The sequence below is a fragment of the Carassius auratus genome, chromosome 31, assembly GCF_003368295.1.
Source record: "Carassius auratus strain Wakin chromosome 31, ASM336829v1, whole genome shotgun sequence".
NCBI lineage: Eukaryota > Metazoa > Chordata > Actinopteri > Cypriniformes > Cyprinidae > Carassius > Carassius auratus.
In genome coordinates this window covers 3,993,136-4,013,134 of record NC_039273.1, presented here as the reverse complement: position 1 = coordinate 4,013,134, position 19,999 = coordinate 3,993,136, and the positions used below count along the sequence as shown (strand labels likewise).

The window sequence follows — 19,999 nt, the reverse complement described above, 5'->3', positions numbered from 1 at the left end:
CAATAGGGATAACCGCAGACTGGAGAGGATTGTGAAACAAAACACATTAAAAAATGTGGGGGAGATTCACAAAGAGTGGACTGCAGCTGGAGTCAGTGCTTCAAGAACCACTACACACAGACATATGCAAGACATGGGTTTCAGCTGTTGCCTTCCTTGTGTCAAGCCACTCTTGAACAACAGACAGCGTCAGAAGCGTCTCACTTCAAAAAGGACTGGACTGCTGCTGAGTGGTGCAAAATTATGTTCTCTGATGAAAGTAAATTTAGCATTTCCTTTGGAAATCAGGGTCCCAGAGTCTGGAGGAAGAGAGGAGAGGCACACAATAAATGTTGCTTGAGGTCCTTGAGGTTCAGACCCAACAATGCAGAAGAGCTGAAGGCCACTATCAGAGCAACCTGGGATCTCATAACACCTGAGCAGTGCCACAGACTGATCGACTCCATGCCACGCCGCATCGCTACAGTAATTCAGGCAAAAGGAGCCCCAACTAAGTACCGAGTGCTGTACATGCTCATACTTTTCATTTTCATACTTTTTAGTTGGCCAGGATTTCTAAAAATCCTTTGTATTAGTCTTCAGTAATATTCAAAATTTTCAGGATACTGAATTTGGGATTTTCTTTAGTTGTCAGTTATAATCATCAAAATTAAAATAAATAAATCAGTCTGTGTGTAATGAATGAATATAATATACAAGTTTCACCTTCTGAATGGAATTTTCTTTAAAAGAGAACTTTAAACTTTACTAACAAGTATATTCATTACTTCACTCATCAAGTCATGATATCAGCAATGGTTTGTACATACTTGAACCGTAACAATTTTTGTTGACATGAGATTTTTCTTCTTGTTTCCCCATAAAAACACATGACAAGCTCAATTTAAATAGCACTTTCTCCTTAAAGAAAACCGATCATAAGACTGCTGTTGTACACTGAGCATAATGGGTTGATCTTTTATAAATAAAGAACCAACATGGTTTAGCAAAACAACATGACTGAGAAATAATCTTTATTGGCATTTTAAATCACCACATAATTTACAAATAATTTCAAAATCAGTGCTATGACATCTAAAATGGCCCAAACTTTCCTTTCAGGCTAAAAAAGGAAGCAGAGTAATGTGAAATAGAGGTCATGTAATGCATAATACATCAGTGTGCACATTTCTGAACTGTTTAGGCATTTAAAATGAAAGAAAAAAAAATTCCTGAAAACACATTGAAGTTTTTCATATGCTAAGTTTCCCAAGAAAAAAGATTCCCTGCAGCTCCATCTCTGATGCAAGCAGGAGAGAAGCCCTTAATTGTGCCAACTACATACATGTTCTCATTTCGCAGGCCATTCAAATGTTTCTTACTTGGTACTGAAAGACTTAAGTCTGTTGTTCATTCAAGGTAAACTGCAGAAGAGAAATTAATTTAAAAGAACATAATTAATAATCACCATGAGGACTGAAAAAAAGAAAAGAATTGGTACTGGCTAGTACAACTGCTCAAAATGGTGAAAGTCAGTAGTTTCAGTCAAAATGCTGTATTAATCCACCACCACCAAAAAAAAAAAAAAAAAAAGTTTTCTTAATCAGTCTGTTTTGTTGCCCAGTAACAATATCTAAACAGCGTCAAAAAACAACATACTTTTATTTTAAAACTGAAAAATATATACAACTTTAAAAGGGGTCATACGATGCTTTTTTAAAGATCATTATTTTGTTTATTTGGTTTAACAAAATATGTTGACATGCTTCAATGTTCAAAAACATCATTTTTCAAATACTGTATATTACTGTAGGCCCTCTGTGCCCCGTCTCTCTTAAACGCATCGTTTTCTACAAAGTCCCTCCTTCAAACAAGCGCAGTCTGCTCTGATTGGCCAACTGACCCAATACATTGTGACTGGCCAAACACCGCAAGCACTCTAGGGAAATGAACGCCCCTTTTGCATAATTGCAAGCTTCATCTTTCAAAATAAATGTAAATACAGTTAATAATGTTCTTAGTTTTACCAACAGTGCAAGCCCAAAAGAGGAACAGAGTTGCGTGACAGACACAGTGATGAAGCTCCTATGTGTTTGCAGTACACAAGTCATGGACGTGGCTCCTGTTTGACTGTCTGTCTGTCTCTCTCTCTCTCTCTCTTACAGACGCGATGCACAAAGTTACAAAACATACTTCCAGTAGCTGATTCAGAAGCACAAGCAAAGTCAGTCGTTGCAAAGTCAGAATTACCTCCTCTCCTAGGTTCACGAAACACTCATCCATAAAACGTAATGTTGTTCTTTTGTAAGTTATCTTAAAGATTCCTAAATGCATCTACTTACAGAAGGCCAAATAAAGTGTTTTTGCTTTCACCTAGATACACACAGCATCTCCCTGACATGACTGCTTCAACACGAACTGCAGTTACAGAAACCACGCCTTCTTTCTTTTTTGGGAGTTATTATGCAAATAGTTCCACAGTGATGTAGACATGTGGGGGTGTGTTTGAATGGGCTGTTTTAGGGGGCGTGGCAGAGTCTTAACTTTGATTAAGAATATCTCTTTGGATTTTTGAATTTAGTCTTTGCAACTTTACAGATCTTCTTCATGTACCAAGAACTTGTGACATTCCAAAGAGAAAGGAAAAATTTAAATCGCATCATATGACCCCTTTAAGTTAATTTTCTTACATTACTGATGTTTATGCTTATAAACAAAATAACGTAGTGAGAGAAGCAAACTAAACTGAATATTTATTTATTATTTTGTGAAAATATTTTTTGTTTTGTTTTGGCTTTAACTCAAGATCAGGAAAAAAAAGTGTTTCTTGGTTAATATACAATATGATATAAAATACTTTAATTTTCAACATCAGGTATAAGTTATGTCATTTCATGTGGAAATAAAATGGCAAGCAGCTGTTTGTAAACCTTCAGCATCTACATCTTTATGACTTCAGAGATGATTTCCACACACTAGACTTTGAAACAGCTGACCTCATAATCAAAGCCACCCGGACGTTTACGCTTTCCTACCTGACCAAAGAGTGGATTACTCAAAGTCTGGAAACAATACAAGCAATGGAATATTCCATCCTCTAAGAACTACAAAGGAAGGTCGAAGCACAAAAAGGAGGAGTTATACAGGTGTGCGGTCGATAGGTTCACATGCCCTGGTGGTGTTCGATCAAAAGCACAGATCAAAGTCAATCCAGGTTAATTTTTTTTAAGGGAATCATACAGAATATCAAACCCAATTAAAACCAAGGCCAATTTCAAAATAAATAAAATTGCAGTGCAATTTGAATCCCTCATTTTGTATGAACATAAACAAAACAAAACTGTTGTACAAAAAGTATCAAATCTAAATATTTAAGTAACTCTTATGCCTCTTGCATTATTAAAATGCAAAAATAATACAAAATAAAATAACATTTTTGTTAGTCAAACCAAGGAAAGCATTCAGAGAGCGTTTGAATAAAACCACCTCTTCATGTCAGACTCTCTGATAAAATGTTCACAAAGGCGCAGAGGATTCTGTCACATTCACGTTATGCCCTCTGCTGACCATGGCTTCAAACTGCACCATCCAACCAAACAACCTCACTTTTTGAATAGACTTTAATAAAGAAAATAAATCCTTAGAAACAAAGAAAGATGAGCAAATTGAAAGTGAAAATAACTTTTGTACCCACCTCATGGGAGCCAAAACAGTAAAGTTCTGTATCACTCAGATACCTTCAGCCAGCCCCCATTATCAAAAAGTCTCGTACAAAACAGCTTTGGTCCAAGAGAGCGTGTCAACATTCAAACATGAGGTAAAATGCTCAAATGTGCAAAAGAAAGTAACAGGCTTTGAAAAAAAAATAAAGGAGAGGCAAATTGAGCTGAGAGAGAAAAATATCCGGGGAAAAAGTGTAGTGTGGAAGTTATGAGAGTGTGAGGCAGTCGTTGAGATCTGGAAGACCTGTGACAGGAGGTCACTTTAACACAAGAGTGGCTTCAGTGCCGTCTTTCTTCTTCAGATAGAGGCCGTGGGTCAGGTGATGTTCTCGACGCAGGTAGGCGTAGAAATAATCGGACACCAGGAGGATCTGTGGTGGTGTGAAACAGCTTTGAAATTGACTTTGAATTTGAAAACACATAACACTAGGTTCATGTAATCTGTAAACTTCACAGTGCATTTTCACAGTACTTTTTGTTTACCTTAAAGAGCAAAACAGACACCATGCCAGCTATATTTCCAGTTGTGTTTATGGCTTATCAAGATGAGAGAACCTTTACCTGTCCAAAGTTGAAGAGCAATGTGATGGCGTAGTAGAAATTAGAGTTGGCACTGCCAGCGTATATCCACAAATGCCAGAGTACAGGAAAGAGTGCGGCGCACGCCAGCAGCACACATGACACCAGAAAGATGTTTCTCAAAACTGAAATAGAGAAAAAAAGAAAGAAACGCATTTCTAGAATTCAGTACTTGTTGTTGTGGTTAAGAAGCTTGATAGCAGATTTCAGCCTTATCTAGATGCACAAATACAAACTGAGTGCATGTCTAAACAGGCTTCAACTGAATCTACGCTCAGAGAATTCAACTGGGAGATCGACATATTTCTTCACAAAGTTCTACAGAAGCTTAACTGAAAAATGCTAAACATATCATAATATACTCCACATTTTATTCTCAGAGAAAAAAATTTGGGGTCAGTAAGATTATTTTTAAATGCTCCCTAAAACTCCCCAAGGCTGCACTTTACATCAAAATACAGTATATATATATATATATATATATATATATATATATATATATATATATATATATATATATATATATATTAGTATTGTTCAAAATAATAGCAGTACAATGTGACTAACCAGAATAATCAAGGTTTTTCGTATATTTTTTATTGCTACGTGGCAAACAAGTTACCAGTAGGTTCAGTAGATTGTCAGAAAACAAACAAGACCCAGCATTCATGATATGCACGCTCTTAAGGCTGTGCAATTGGGCAATTAGTTGAAAGGGGTGTGTTCAAAAAAATAGCAGTGTCTACCTTTGACTGTACAAACTCAAAACTATTTTGTACAAACATTTTTTTTTTCTGGGATTTAGCAATCCTGTGAATCACTAAACTAATATTTAGTTGTATGACCACAGTTTTTTAAAACTGCTTGACATCTGTGTGGCATGGAGTCAACCAACTTGTGGCACCTCTCAGCTGTTATTCCACTCCATGATTCTTTAACAACATTCCACAATTCATTCACATTTCTTGGTTTTGCTTCAGAAACAGCATTTTTGATATCACCCCACAAGTTCTCAATTGGATTAAGGTCTGGAGATTGGGCTGGCCACTCCATAACATTAATTTTGTTGGTTTGGAACCAAGACTTTGCCCGTTTACTAGTGTGTTTTGGGTCATTGTCTTGTTGAAACAACCATTTCAAGGGCATGTCCTCTTCAGCATAGGGCAACATGACCTCTTCAAGTATTTTAACATATGCAAACTGATCCATGATCCCTGGTATGCGATAAATAGGCCCAACACCATAGTAGGAGAAACATGCCCATATCATGATGCTTGCACCTCCATGCTTCACTGTCTTCACTGTGTACTGTGGCTTGAATTCAGAGTTTGGGGGTCGTCTCACAAACTGCCTGTGGCCCTTGGACCCAAAAAGAACAATTTTACTCTCATCAGTCCACAAAATGTTCCTCCATTTCTCTTTAGGCCAGTTGATGTGTTCTTTGGCAAATTGTAACCTCTTCTGCACATGCCTTTTTTTTAACAGAGGGACTTTGCGGGGGATTCTTGAAAATAGATTAGCTTCACACAGACGTCTTCTAACTGTCACAGTACTTACAGGTAACTCCAGACTGTCTTTGATCATCCTGAAGGTGATCATTGGCTGAGCCTTTGCCATTCTGGTTATTCTTCTATCCATTTTGATGGTTGTCTTCCGTTTTCTTCCACGTCTCTCTGGTTTTGCTCTCCATTTTAAGGCATTGGAGATCATTTTAGCTGAACAGCCTATCATTTTTTGCACCTCTTTATAGGTTTTCCCCTCTCTAATCAACTTTTTAATCAAAGTACGCTGTTCTTCTGAACAATGTCTTGAACGACCCATTTTCCTCAGCTTTCAAATGCATGTTCAACAAGTGTTGGCTTCATCCTTAAATAGGGGCCACCTGATTCACACCTGTTTCTTCACAAAATTGATGACCTCAGTGATTGAATGCCACACTGCTATTTTTTTGAACACACCCCTTTCAACTAATTCAACTAATTGCCCAATCGCACAGCCTTAAGAGCGTGCATATCATGAATGCTGGGTCTCATTTGTTTTCTGAGAATCTACTGAACCTACTGGTAACTTGTTTGCCACGTAGCAATAAAAAATATACGAAAAACCTTGATTATTCTGGTTAGTCACATTGTACTGCTATTATTTTGAACAATACTGTATATATATATATAAAAAAAATATATATATATATATATATATATATATATATATATATATATATATATATATATATATATATATATATATATATATATATATATATATATATAAATAAATGGTATAATTTGTAAGCACTTTTATAATACTAAAGAATCAAAAGTGAGTATTTAAAAATTATAAATCGAGGTTCTGTTGCCTTTCTTTCAGCTTATATATGATGTGTACTCCTAAAAACTGATCAAATAAACTTTTAACATTTAAAATTGACTTATTTAATGAACACAATAAAAAAGTTAATCACACACAAAAAAAGAAAACGAACAAACAGCACAACTGATTATTATAATAACTAATATTCTTATATTTTAATTTTTTTTTTTCAATAAAATTCTCTCTAGAATGAAACTGTCTCTTTACATACTATCACCTGTTTCTGACAAGCAATAGTAAGTAGCAAATGGTTCATGGTTAAAAAAAAAAAACGAAACAAAAAAACACATTCTTTTGATATGCCTTACTCCATTTATCTCTTTCAATATCAAATCTGTCAGCATATTTCAATGAAAACTGATACTCACATCTGTAAAGGTGACTCCAAGCCGGCAAAAATGCCATGTAGAGGGCGACATCTCCCACGGTAGGGTACGACTTAAAGATGGAGATGATGGCAATCTGCATGAAGATGAGGAACACTGGATGCTCCCTGTTTGATTCAATCGTTTACCCATAAGAGTGCTATACGTGCTAAATAAATACATCGCTCATCTTCAGGTATAATGCAGGACCTACTTGAGTTTGATGGAGAGCGGGATGGTGTAAAAAAAGACATTGATCTGAAAGACGCAGATGAAGAAGAGACGGAAATGCTCAAACATCTCTGCAAAGAAGTACCAGAAGAGTCCGATGTTTGGAGTCAGGTCAGGAACAGACAATCTGTGGAATACACAAACACAGTAAATCTTTGAATAATAAATACACATTTAAATAGAAGTGTGCGGCGTATGACTGCTGACTGACATGAATCCATAGACAGAAGGGATGAAGTCCCAGGAGCCCAGGAGGAAGAAAGAGAGTCCAGTGATCACCACAAGACTGCCTACATATATGAACGCATACTGAAGAGTGAAGAACCAGAAACTACTCCTCCTCAGGTTCACTGGGATATATAACCTCTGAAACAGAAAGAGAGAGAGAGAAGCTTCATTTTGGCCATCAGAGCAACGGAGTCGGCATTAGTCTGAGATCAGACTCTCACCTGCAGGAAGAACAGGAGTGCAGGAGCAAACAGGGTCAGAGGATAGATGGACTGATATGTGGCCAAGGCCAACAATATCCCACTCAACAAGGCACTACCTGAAGAAACAAGAACACCACATATAGTAAGCCACATACATTATTTCACACTTCATATAATTAAAGAAATATATTATTATTACCAATGTTTAAAACAGTTGTGCAGATGAATATTTTTGAGGAAACTGATACATTTTTATCAGAATGACTTGATAACTAGTGATATTGGTTCATTGTTAACCAATAGACTTATCTAGATGACTAGAAAGTTCAAAAGAACATTCATGTGAAATAGCAATATTTGATCTTTTGTCTTATTATCCATTATCTGTTTCACTACATACATCCTCAAAAGTATGTACTTTAACTTCACCAGCAAAGTCTTTTGAAACAAAGCACCACCTTTAAGTGTACTGAGAGAACACTCACCTTTTAATGTACAGAGAATGAAGAGCGCAATAATGGCATTGTTCAGCCCACAAGTTGACTTTGCCACACAAGACAGGATGGTGAAGGGATTTAACAGATAACTGGAAGACAATTAGACCAATCAAAACGTGTGCCTTACTTTTATGGCTGAAAAAAAGTGATAGCATAATGTAAAGCCTGATCCGGACTTACAACATGGCAACCTTGAGGGGGATGTAGAACATTTCCTTGGGAGAGCGGAGGAGCTCCAAACAGTCGGCGGGATACCGGTCTGATTCCAAGGCATACTTCTGTTTCCTAAACTACAAAGTACACAAAGATGCAAGATATGTTTAACTATAAAATAAAAAAAATATATATAATATCAGATAATACTAATATTAAAATACAGTGAATTAAAGTGCCCCATTATGGATTTTTGAAAATTACTCTAAGCGAATGAAAACATCCTGCAAAGTTTTACATTTGGAAGTGCACCGTGTATAAAGTTATTGTCTCTCAAAAGAGAAAGAGTTGACTCTGAATCATTGAAATGAGTCGTTTTTAAAACAAATCCCAAGTCATTTAATGTTGATGTCAACATGAAACATTAGCATACTGCCCGACTACTTATTGGTCTTTTCGTGTTGGTCTGAATGAAAATACTAATTAATTCTTTGCAATTAGATGCCGCTTTTGGAGCGATAAAATAACAGTTTACCCGGTAACGGTGTGCACAAAGCAGCACTGCGCTCACAAACGCTGCTTCATCAGGCATGATGAAATGAAAATGAGACCAATCGGACTAATCACCGCAGATTAGCGTCATGCAAAGGAGTGGTTAGGAAAAATGATTCGTTAAACAAATCGTTTGGGAGTCGTTGAGCAAGTAAATTAAAAATAAATGCATATTATGACAATAAAAGTTTTTTTTTTTTTAACCTGCATGCATCTGTTGTTAGGACTCCCAAAACCAAAATATGAACCTTTCATTACCCATAATAGGGCCACTTTGAGACTCTAACTTATGAAACATACACAAATATCATCAACAATACAAGCGATAACTTACCACATTCTTGTTATAAGTCTGAATTGACTGATAAAGAGCCACTGCTGTGATTCCATCTGCTATCTGGTGACAAACCATTATACGGGTAGATTTACATGCGTACAAGCAGTGAATTTTACAAAAACACAAACGCACAGTAATAGTTATGAACTGTGATCTTAATTCATAGCATACTGGAAAATTGCATGGATTTGCATAGATTTGGGTTCATCACTATTAACGGCCATTTCTGCAATGATGTAAGAAAACAGAAAGACAAAAAACTAAATCAGGACTTACCATAAAAACAAGCTCTGCATAGTCGACCAGAAAATGAAAGAGGTAGATCATAAAAGGTGTCTGGAAGAAATAAAAAGAACAATTAAACACTGAAATCCGAGCATAGGGTTGAAAAGAAAATGAATCAAACAGAAACTTACTTCATGAAACACATCTCCTGAGTAAGGCGAGACCCCCAGATCCAACAAGGCAAGACCCTCTACAACTGTTTAATCCACAAATCAGCATTTAATAAGCAATTAACTTGAGGACATTTCACCATTATATGCCCATCAAATACATAAGTAGTTACATAAGTGTATTCAGGGCAGTGAAGTGAACGATAGTGATAACAGGTCTGTAAGGGCTTTTCTATTGGAACAACGCCCAAAAAACACTTCACTTCAATGTCTATCAATATTTGCCAGATATTTGGCAATATTTGACTGTTTAAATATAACATAAATGATGGATATTGGATGATGGACGTAACACGGATTTGATGTGAAATCAAACTTAGGAGCAATCTGAAGTAATGCAGTACAAGACATAATGTAAATAGATATAAAGCTGGGCTGTGGAGATCAAAATCTGCGTATTTCATTGATGCTGTGTAACTTATTTGGGATCAGATATATAAGTAAACAATATGTTACAAACAATAAATGACTCAAAAATAAAGCATTAAAACATGATGTGCTGAAAATGTCTTCATTTGACAGCTCAGCAATGCTGCCATGCAAGAACATACCATCAGTATACAGCATTTCCTTACAGAAAAAAAGCATTAACATACCTCGTTTCCACGCATTCAAAGGCGACACCACCTCGACCCTCTCTGAAATTAATTCTGCCAAATTGGATCGGAATAAAACGGCTCTTATTGTAACAGCCACTATCAGCAGGAGTGTTAAAGGCGCCGCCATTTTTGTCGCGAGGAAGAAGCTGTCAGCGCGATGCACGCTGGGAAACGAAGTTCACAGTCACCTTCCTGCTTAAAGAGCCAAGGAATCACATACTGTCTTTTCTTCCCAATGACAATACAGCAAAACATTACTCATTCGCTGCTCTTACAAAATTTATTTTTAATGACCGCATCTCTTCTTTCTACTGTTCTCCATTGGAGCCACAGTTTCTTTTTTCTTTTTTCTTTTCAGTGTCTTTTATTGTTGCTTTGGTATTATTTTAGCAAGTAAAATGTCAAAACTTCAATTGTGTTAATGTTCAAATAAGCTGCTAAGTTTATTTGAACTTTATTTAAGACTTTGTTACCTGAGCTTTTCCAAGTGTTCCATCTAGACATATATTTAGTTTTGAATAATATATTTTAATATCGCAATTATTATAAAGATCCTTTCAGAAACCATTCAAATATACTGACTTAATGACAGTTTTGAAAACAGTTGTTATGCTTTTTTTTCAGTTTTTTTTTCGATGAATAAAAAGTAAAAAAAGCAGCATTAACATACCTCACATGATTCTTCAGAAATCATTCTAAAATTTTGATTTATTGTAAATGTTGGAAATATTGCTTAGTATTTTTCTGGAACCTGTATCTGATGAATAAAGTAGAAAAACATATTATATATATATATATATATATATATATATATATATATATATATATATATATATATATATATATATATATATATATATATATATATTACCGTTATTTAATTAATTTAAATTAATTTAATTTATAATTCATTTTAATTCATTTTTAAATGGTAATAATATTTTTCAATATTGCTGTTTCTTTTATGTATTTTTTTGTATAACACACTACTGTTCGTAAGGATGATCGTATATAAAGAGCAGCGATGACATTGGTTAGAAGAACATTTCCTCTTTCTACAGTAAGTCATGCAATTTCGACGTGAGGACGAATAACTACTGTACAGGTCATTTTCGCTAAAATGTGGTGCAGGATTCAGAACCGACCACAAGATGGCAGTGGATGAACACTCAATCGCTTCTGTTCAACGGGCACTAGATGATAAATTAGATTCTTTTATAAACTAAGTTTTCCAAATTAATTTTTGGTCTTTCTGAACATATCAAGGGACATGCTGACCCAGAATGAGCCCCACTATATAGACCAAGAAACATTTATGGAAACAATGTCACATTATGGGAGAACCATTGTCTGTAAAATATGCCGCATCAGCCAGTGAAGGCTAAATGGATCTGATGGGGAGAAAATGACTACATTACTGAGTGTGTGTCATAAACCAGAGGATCAGGTTATTTAAAGATGAGCTTGATGCACACAGGATCATGAGGGTCTCAGCGGGGGAAGCGGCAAAGTTCAAGGTCTGAACCAAGAGAGATGATGTTGGTAGAGCGCATTAAATCCTTTCCCTCCAGACACAGTCTAGCCCCTCTTTCTTGCTCTGGGCAGAGCTGGAACGGGCCGCTGAGTGGATAAAGACTATTAAGCAACCGTGTTGACTGACACTGGCTCACCCTTCTGAAGAGCGGCCAAAGCACCGGGCCACTGAAGCCAGTTAACAGCATGTGGAGAGAAGCTGAGCAGTGAGTCGGTGAGATGTGGATAGAGTGGGATTAGAAAAGAGAAAGTTCAGGATGAGAAGAGTGACCTTAGAAAGAGCAAGACATAAGGATGTGTGACTGAAATACATTTTTAATATAGCATGCTGAGCTTCGTGTTCTGGTGATACTGACTCCCAGAGTCCCAGAGACCCCAACTAATCTACAATTTTACTTTCAAATTTCTTTTAATGTTCCTCTGAACTAATCAAAACCCAGCAGACAGATAGTGAAGTTTTAGCCCTCTTTTGTATCATATTAATAGGCAGGCATGCGTTTTATCTTTGTTTTTTTTTTTACCTAGAATATCAAATCTTGTTTCTTTTGGGCTTAAATTGAACATACTACAATGAACAGGAAAATTAATTTGCATTTACATATTATATTGGTTTCTTGTTGACCAATAGATGGCCCTATTAAGAGAAACAGCATCTGCTGGTCAGATATGTTTTGGAGCATGGCTGCTGGTTTGAGCTGGTCCTCCTGCTCAGGACCAGCTTAAACCAGCTCAAATCAGCCACACTTACCTAACTAGCAGATGCAGTTTTTTCAGGCTTAATCAGGTTAGATGCCATGTTGATTTGCATGGATCTTGTTTCACAACTCACAGCTTTCAAAACTATTTCTAAAATCTGGTCAGTAGAATGTGCAATGATAATTTGCCCTCCACGTTCAGGTTGAAAAGCCCCAGCAAAAGTGGATGTCAACTGCAAACTCTAATTTAAGTCTGGCTTCATTCAGGAATAAAACATCCCACTTTTCATGATCCAGCAGTTCCTGTGGGTAAAATCTACATTTCTTCCATTTCACGGAAAAATGTGTCACATTGTGGAAATCAAATAGACTGTGAATGGATTGCATGATGACTTATGCTATACAGTATATATAATTTCACAGGTTAAATGTGAGTTTTTTTTTTCAGCGTTTCCTGTAGTCATATCATTAAGTTACTGACCCAAACTTTAGAATGTTTGCTGCAACTTTGAAAAGGATTCTTTGAAAGGAAGAAAAGCGTTACACCAGAAGCAGAAGTCAGACCGTTATCAAAGGCTGCGCTCACCTTTCAAACCCATGCCTGTGATGTTTTCTCCATTCTCCTGCCTTTAATTCAACAGGAGTCTCTTTCTGTTTGACTGAGGATAACTCATTCCATCCCACCTGAAACTCTGTGTATGTCTTTCCCTCTCAGAATCTCAAGTGTCTGGCTTGCTGAGCGTCTTAGTGTATAATAGTTTGTAAAAGTTCAGCAAATAAAAATTATATGTGCACATAAATCAAGGTGAAAACAGTCAAAAAAAGTTGACTTCGAACATGGGATTTTTGTTGACAGAATTAATAATATCCAGAAGAACAAGGTAATAATGCAACAATGAACTTAAATGCACAAAATCTCTTTTATTTATCAAACTTTGGCCCGTGACCAAAACTAAGTCATAATGTCAAAATGACGTCATCAATTTAATGCAGATGAAATTTCTTATTATTATCATTGTTTTTCGTACCACCACAAAGATTTGGACTGAATGTACTTCAGTATTACTCACATCACCACTACTGGCATTGTCTGTAACACTGGTCACTAAATCCCGGCTGTATCTTTAATATTAGAGATCAGAGTCGGAGATAGATATCCTGGTGGACTGCCACAGGTGTTGCTGACAAACATCTCATATGGGAATCAGGGTTTTCCTTCAGCATTATGTTTACCTGCATCTCTTGCACTGGAAAAACATTATCAGTAGCTTCATTTTTCAGGGAAATCTTCATCATGATCATCATTTACTCTCCTGTTGTTAATATCCAGGACTATGGTTATCTTCAAAACACAAATTAAGATATTTTATAATGCAACCTGAATGTTTTCTTTGCCTTCAGTGACAGTCCACTTACACTGTGTTAAAAAAAACCAAACAAACAAACAAAAAAAAAAATCAGGTGCAATGTGGTAAAATGTATTGAAATCTAAGGCCTTTACGATGATTACCTTGCATTTTAATGTATTTTCAAATTTGTCCAAATGATTTGACCAGACTGTTCTTTTCTTTTCTTTTCTTTTCTTTTCTTTTCTTTTCTTTTCTTTTCTTTTCTTTTCTTTTCTTTTCTTTCTTTCTTGGATGAATGTTCTGTTCTGAAATGTTATGCATTTAATAAACCATGCCATTTTGGCTAATTTTCACTATTAACTGTTGTCAATCCTTCCTCAAATTTCTATGCAATGCTAAAAGTGGAAATTATGTTACTGAGTGTTGAAGATTTCACTGGGATGTAATAAACGTTTTAAAATGTTTGACTCTCAAGAGTGTAAAAAACTTCATTTTCTTTCCAAACAGTAATTCAGTGACATTTAACACAGTAAAACCATATTCTGAAGGTGAAGATATTGCTTAAGATTTGTATTTATCAGAATATTATATTTTAAAATATGTAAAAATGTTAATTAATCCAAACCGATTTAGTTATCATTTATGATATAATCATGTAAAAATATTATATTGATATTTGACTTAAAGTGTATTTTTAGTTTCATTTTACTAGAAATTAGATTTGGTCAAACTTTATTTTTATTTACTTTTTCAGTTGAGAAAAAGTAAACCGATTCCCTGAAACAAGTTGAGTCAAGTCAAGTCATTGTTCCTGTAAATATTTTTACAGAATCTTAAATTTGAATGGCATAGATATCTATCCACACAGGTTCCTTGACATTATATTTCTGTAAATTACAGGCTATAAATTATATATATATATATATATATATATATACAGTGGGGATCGAAAGTTTGGGCACCCTTTGCAGAATCTGTGAAAATATGAGTAATTTTCAAAAAATAAGAGAGATCATACTAAATGCATGTTATTTTTTTATTTAGTACTGTCCTGAGTAAGATATTGTACATAAAAGATATTATCATTTAGTCCACAAGACAAAAAAATTGCTGAAATTATTAAAATAACCCCACTCAAAAGTTTGGGAACCCTTGGTTCTTAGTACTGTGTTCTGTTACCTGATGATCCTTGACTGTCTTTCTGTTTTGTGATGGTTGTGCATGAGTCCCTTGTTTGTTCTGAACAGTTAAACTGAGAACTGTTCTTCAGAAAAATCCTCCATGTTCTGCAGATTCTTCAGTTTTCCAGCATCTTTGCATATTTGAACCCTTTCCAGCAGTGACTTTATGATTTTGAGATACACCTTATCACACTGAGGACATTTGAGGGACTCAAACACAACGATTTAAAAAGATTCAAACATTCACTGATGCTCCAGAAGGAAACAAGATGCATTAAGAGCTGGGGGAGGGGGGGGGGGGTGAAAACTTTTGAACACGATGAAGATGGCCAAATTTTTCTTGTTTGGTTGAAATATAATTGTTTTCCATTTAGTTCTGCCCTACGTAAGCAACAGAAGATACTTGTATGTTTCCCGGGACACAAATTAAGTACAATTTACATTGATCTTCAAATTCCAGAAGTTTTCACCCCCCAGCTCTTAATGCATCTTGTTTCCTTCTGGAGCATCAGTGAATGTTTGAATCTTTTTAAATAGTTGTGTTTGAGTCCCTCAAATGTCCTCAGTGTGATAAGGTGTTTATTTTAATAATTTCAGCAATTTTTTTTGTCTTGTGGACTAAATGTTAATATCTTTTATGTACAATATCTTACTCAGGACAGTACTAAATAAAAAAGAACATGCATTTAGTATGATCTCTCTTATTTTTTTTAAATTACTCATATTTTCACAGATTCTGCAAGGGGTGCCCAAACTTTCGATCCCCACTGTATATATATTGAGGGTCTTCATTCACTAAACACAGAGACACTGATGATTCACAGTTCCAGCGATATGCATGATTTCTGGGAAGCAATAATAGGTTGAAATTAGGAATATCTTACAGCATAGGCCAGCTATTCCATTCACTCAAGAAAAAAAAAAAGTACAAAAGCTGTCATCTTTCAAACACATTTAGATACACATGTGTACATTTAAGATACTAATATACCTTTGTTGTGCTAATATGCACCTGTTAGGGGTAAATATGGCACAAAGGTGTACAGAACTTTAACAATTTTTAGGTAGCATTTTGTTTTAATGGGACAGCCTTAGACTATTGAACTAGCTATGATGTGACTTGGTGAGGTTTATACAAATTATTATGAATAATAAATGCATTAATTGAACACTGATGTCTTTTATCATATTGCAATAATTCACACGAGACCATGTGTAAAATGAGTTTTCCTCAGTTTTGGGCCAAAGAACACCCCTACCCGTTGTAAAATCATTATAATGCACTGCGCAAGGGGCTGATTGCTTTAATAAAATAATCTACGGCACTACAGCTGCCTCAGTCGCTCTATTCACAGGGAGTTTTCAGAAGGCACCGTGGCAGGACAGCACGGTTAATGTCTCCTGTTCATTTTTCTTCGTAATAGAACTGTCAGTGGGAGACACGTGGCAAAAAGATCTCACTCTGGTTCAATAGGAACAGAGTTTCTGCACGTCGTGGGGGAACAACGAGACACCCACTGGTTGGGGGGAAATGAAATTCACACCGCCTGCCAAGCACCGGGGCGATTCATCACCTCTAAACTGTTCTGCCGCGGCTGGTGTGGAATAATTCACCGCTGGGCGACAGGTCAGGCCACGACGGGAGTGATCGCACCTGCCCTCTGCTCCTGACCTGCGTCAAACACCCTAGAGACACACCACCGGGTGTTCCCTGTCTGGAGTGAAGCTATACTCGAATTAACCCTATTACAACTAAAGACCCATGACCCCAGTGATGAGATAGATACAGAGACAGAGACAGAGACAGAGACAGATAACCTGTTAATGTTGAAACTTTTTATTAGAACACACAAAGAAAATAAATCATTATCACACATCACTGTTTTTTTTTACATATCAAAACCCAAAACCAAAGATATTACATGAAAAAAAATTTTTTTTTATATGAAATAAATGAAAAATAAATACAATGTTTATGAGTTCCTGTGGCTCAGTGGTAGAGCCTCATGTTAGCAGCTGAAAAGGTTGTGGGTTTGATTCCCAGGGAACAGACATACTGGTAATGAATTCGAATGCACTGTAAGAGGCTTTGGATAAAAGCATCTGCTAAATGCATAAATTTTATGTAAAAGGGGAGAACATAATAAAATACATATTTACGCATGAATGATATAAACATTAATTTTTGACAGGAGGTAAAATGACTTTTCTCAGAACATTTAACTTTTTCCAGTTTCAGAAGAAAAAAAAAAGAAAAAAACATGGTATCCAGTAGCCATTAAGAGATAGTTGGAGACTTGCTAGGTTTCCAGTGGAGCAGAAACAGCGCCCAGCTAATAAGGAGTTAAATGATAAAATATGAAATTGTTTAGAATTAAGCTGGGACTAAATCTCTGGTATAAGAGCATCAAAATGAGACTGATGATGATATGTTTAACTAGTTTATTTACATCACTAATCCTTAAGATTAATTATAAATTATGAATTCATAATTAAGTATTTTATATGCTTTATAGAAATTAACTATAGTAAACTAAATATGGGGACTGTGGAAAAAAAACTTTTTTTTTTTTTTTAATTTATTGAAAGTTACAACTTTTAAAAAAGCATTGCCAAAAGACGGTGAAAGAAAACTTTTGTGGTGGTTAGTGCAAGACCACGCAAAACTATGCCATACGGACACCACAATAATATCCAGCAGACAATAACAAATAAGTCTTTTAATTAATAAGGAGTTGCTTGAACTTTTCAATTTGAGTATTGAAAATGTATTTGAATTCTGTAGCAATGACAAATAATTTCTTTTTTGTATTAATTCAAAGACTTTTTGGTTGGATTTTCCTAATTAGATTTTTAGGTTGTTTGGAACATGTATTCAAATTTATATGTATGATGTTGTATTTTTATTTTGATATAGCCTATTTATTATTATATTTTTGTACAGGACAATGCTGATTCCAAAAGCATGATGTGCTTTTTTACACTTTTAATTTTACTTGGAAAATATCACATTCATGTGAAAAATGAGAGATTAAACAATATTGTAATACATTAGACAAAATTTAGAACAAAAAAGCAAGAAAGACCTGTAAAGCTTTTTGTTCCTTTAAATAATTTTTTACATTTAATTTTACCCCTGATATGAATTGTTTGACTTTACATATTCTTATGAATGTGAATTTGCTTTTGTACTTGTTGCAAGTAGTAGGCTATATGCTTGTACAAATCTTTGTTTAGGTTTTGGATTTAAAAAAACTACAGAAAAGCAATAAAATACAATAAAATATATGCCAGAAGTGCCGCAATGGCACTACTTTTTTGTGGGGACACATTAAAACCGGTTTGAAGATGTTAACACCTGCTTCACGGTACTGTACATCCACAAAACATAAATTAATATGGATATTATATCACTTATATCACGTTTTTAAGGTAGTTTAGTCGCTCCAGGTGAAATAGGGCAGTTTGGCTTGCACGAGGGAAACCATGACAGATGGCGACCAGAAAATTACTGACAGAAAGTTAATATTAAGTGTGACTTCAGTAGTTTGAGGTGAAATCTGAGGATCGGCACAGTTCTGGATCAGTTATAGCTGCGTTCTGCAGAATGTTTGGGTGAGTTTGAATATTCATTTAAATACGTTTTAACTATGGTACTACTTTAGTGTAAAAATATAACATCTAAATTACAAAAAATTCAAACCCTCCCTTAAGAAAATGTCTTGATATCAAACTCATAATAAATTTAGACTTCTCAGCATCTTTTATTAACTTAACTGCATTATGGGTTGTATAACAATGGTGGGCATGATGGGTAATGTTCTGTACCCTTTCCTTTGTGTTATTCATTAAGTTTTTCTTCCCCCAAATGAATATCTTAAAGTAATAACACAAACATTTATAGCTTATTTACAAAGAGGCAGAAAGAAAAATACATTTCTGTGATTTGCACTCATTTGCCCACTGCAGTCATTTCTACATTCTGTGTGATTCCAGTATTTCATTTTTCCTGTATTTGCGTAACAGTTTCTTATTTCCTCAGTTTGATTTTTCTTCTTTTTGTTATACCAAAGAAAAGTAAACCATACAGGTTTTGGATTACATATGGGTGAGTAAAATTACAATAGAATAAAAATTTTTGGGCGAATGTTTCCTTTAATTTACAGTCATATTTGATATGTTAAATCCTGAATCCTAAGAGCAGTGCAGTAAGTGAGTGTTTAAAGTTTCATATCTCCCCGCTGCACACAGCACCCTTGGTTTGTCTGTTCAGCCTCTTGTCTTGATGAATTCTCTCTCACATACACATCAATCAGCTGCCCCAACTATCACGTCTCAATCTCAGACAGACCGCTCTCTGGAACCTGATCAATCAGTCCCCCTCTGTGGGCCCTGCGCGCCCACGACAAGACAAGGTCTTGGCTGTCCCTTGAGGTGCCTGTTTGAAACCTGTCACGCATAAATAATGACAGGAACATCATTAGAGGCCTTATTTATAAGAACCGTGCCGGATAAATTATCTTTATTGTGCTCTCTTTTATCCTCTATTAAACTTTATGCACAAGCTTCCGTGGAGCAGAACGAAATACTGAGGTTCGTTCAAGTGAAGGAGAGAAACTGAAGGTGGTTAAAGAGCAGTGCTTTGGCCTAAGGCCCAAAACATACTCTATGCAAGTATGTGAACGCAATCATTTCAAGTCGTCACGTAAGCTCAATTTCATGCATTGCTGTGTCCTGGACTGTGTCAGACTGCAATTTATAACGCAACTCAAATACGTACAGCGTTCTTAACGTTGCTGCAAGGGCCAATATAACGGACATTAACATAAACGGTTTCCTTCTGCGGCCAGTTTTCTTTTTCAGGTCATGACAGAGCAACATTTTGAAGAAAATCTTGCTGCGAAAGTGAGTTAAAGTTGATAAGTTAGCATCTAGCTGGGAGAATAACAACATCCGTTTTGATTTTACAGA

The 19,999-nt window shown here is 35.6% G+C and overlaps 1 protein-coding gene across 1 annotated transcript; it reads right to left on the bottom strand.

The window, feature by feature from the left end:
- Positions 1 to 996: 996 nt before the first annotated feature.
- On the bottom strand, positions 997 to 10,435 carry LOC113050250 (phosphatidylinositol glycan anchor biosynthesis class U protein-like). The gene is made up of 12 exons (XM_026213039.1): positions 10,268 to 10,435; positions 9,633 to 9,697; positions 9,493 to 9,552; positions 9,214 to 9,276; positions 8,355 to 8,464; positions 8,163 to 8,263; positions 7,696 to 7,793; positions 7,458 to 7,612; positions 7,230 to 7,373; positions 7,019 to 7,143; positions 4,263 to 4,405; positions 997 to 4,072 (listed from the first exon to the last, which is right to left on the bottom strand). Exons 1-12 carry the CDS (start codon positions 10,395 to 10,397, stop codon positions 3,959 to 3,961), a joined length of 1,308 nt encoding a protein of 435 aa, XP_026068824.1. The 5' UTR covers positions 10,398 to 10,435; the 3' UTR covers positions 997 to 3,958.
- Positions 10,436 to 19,999: the final 9,564 nt, after the last annotated feature.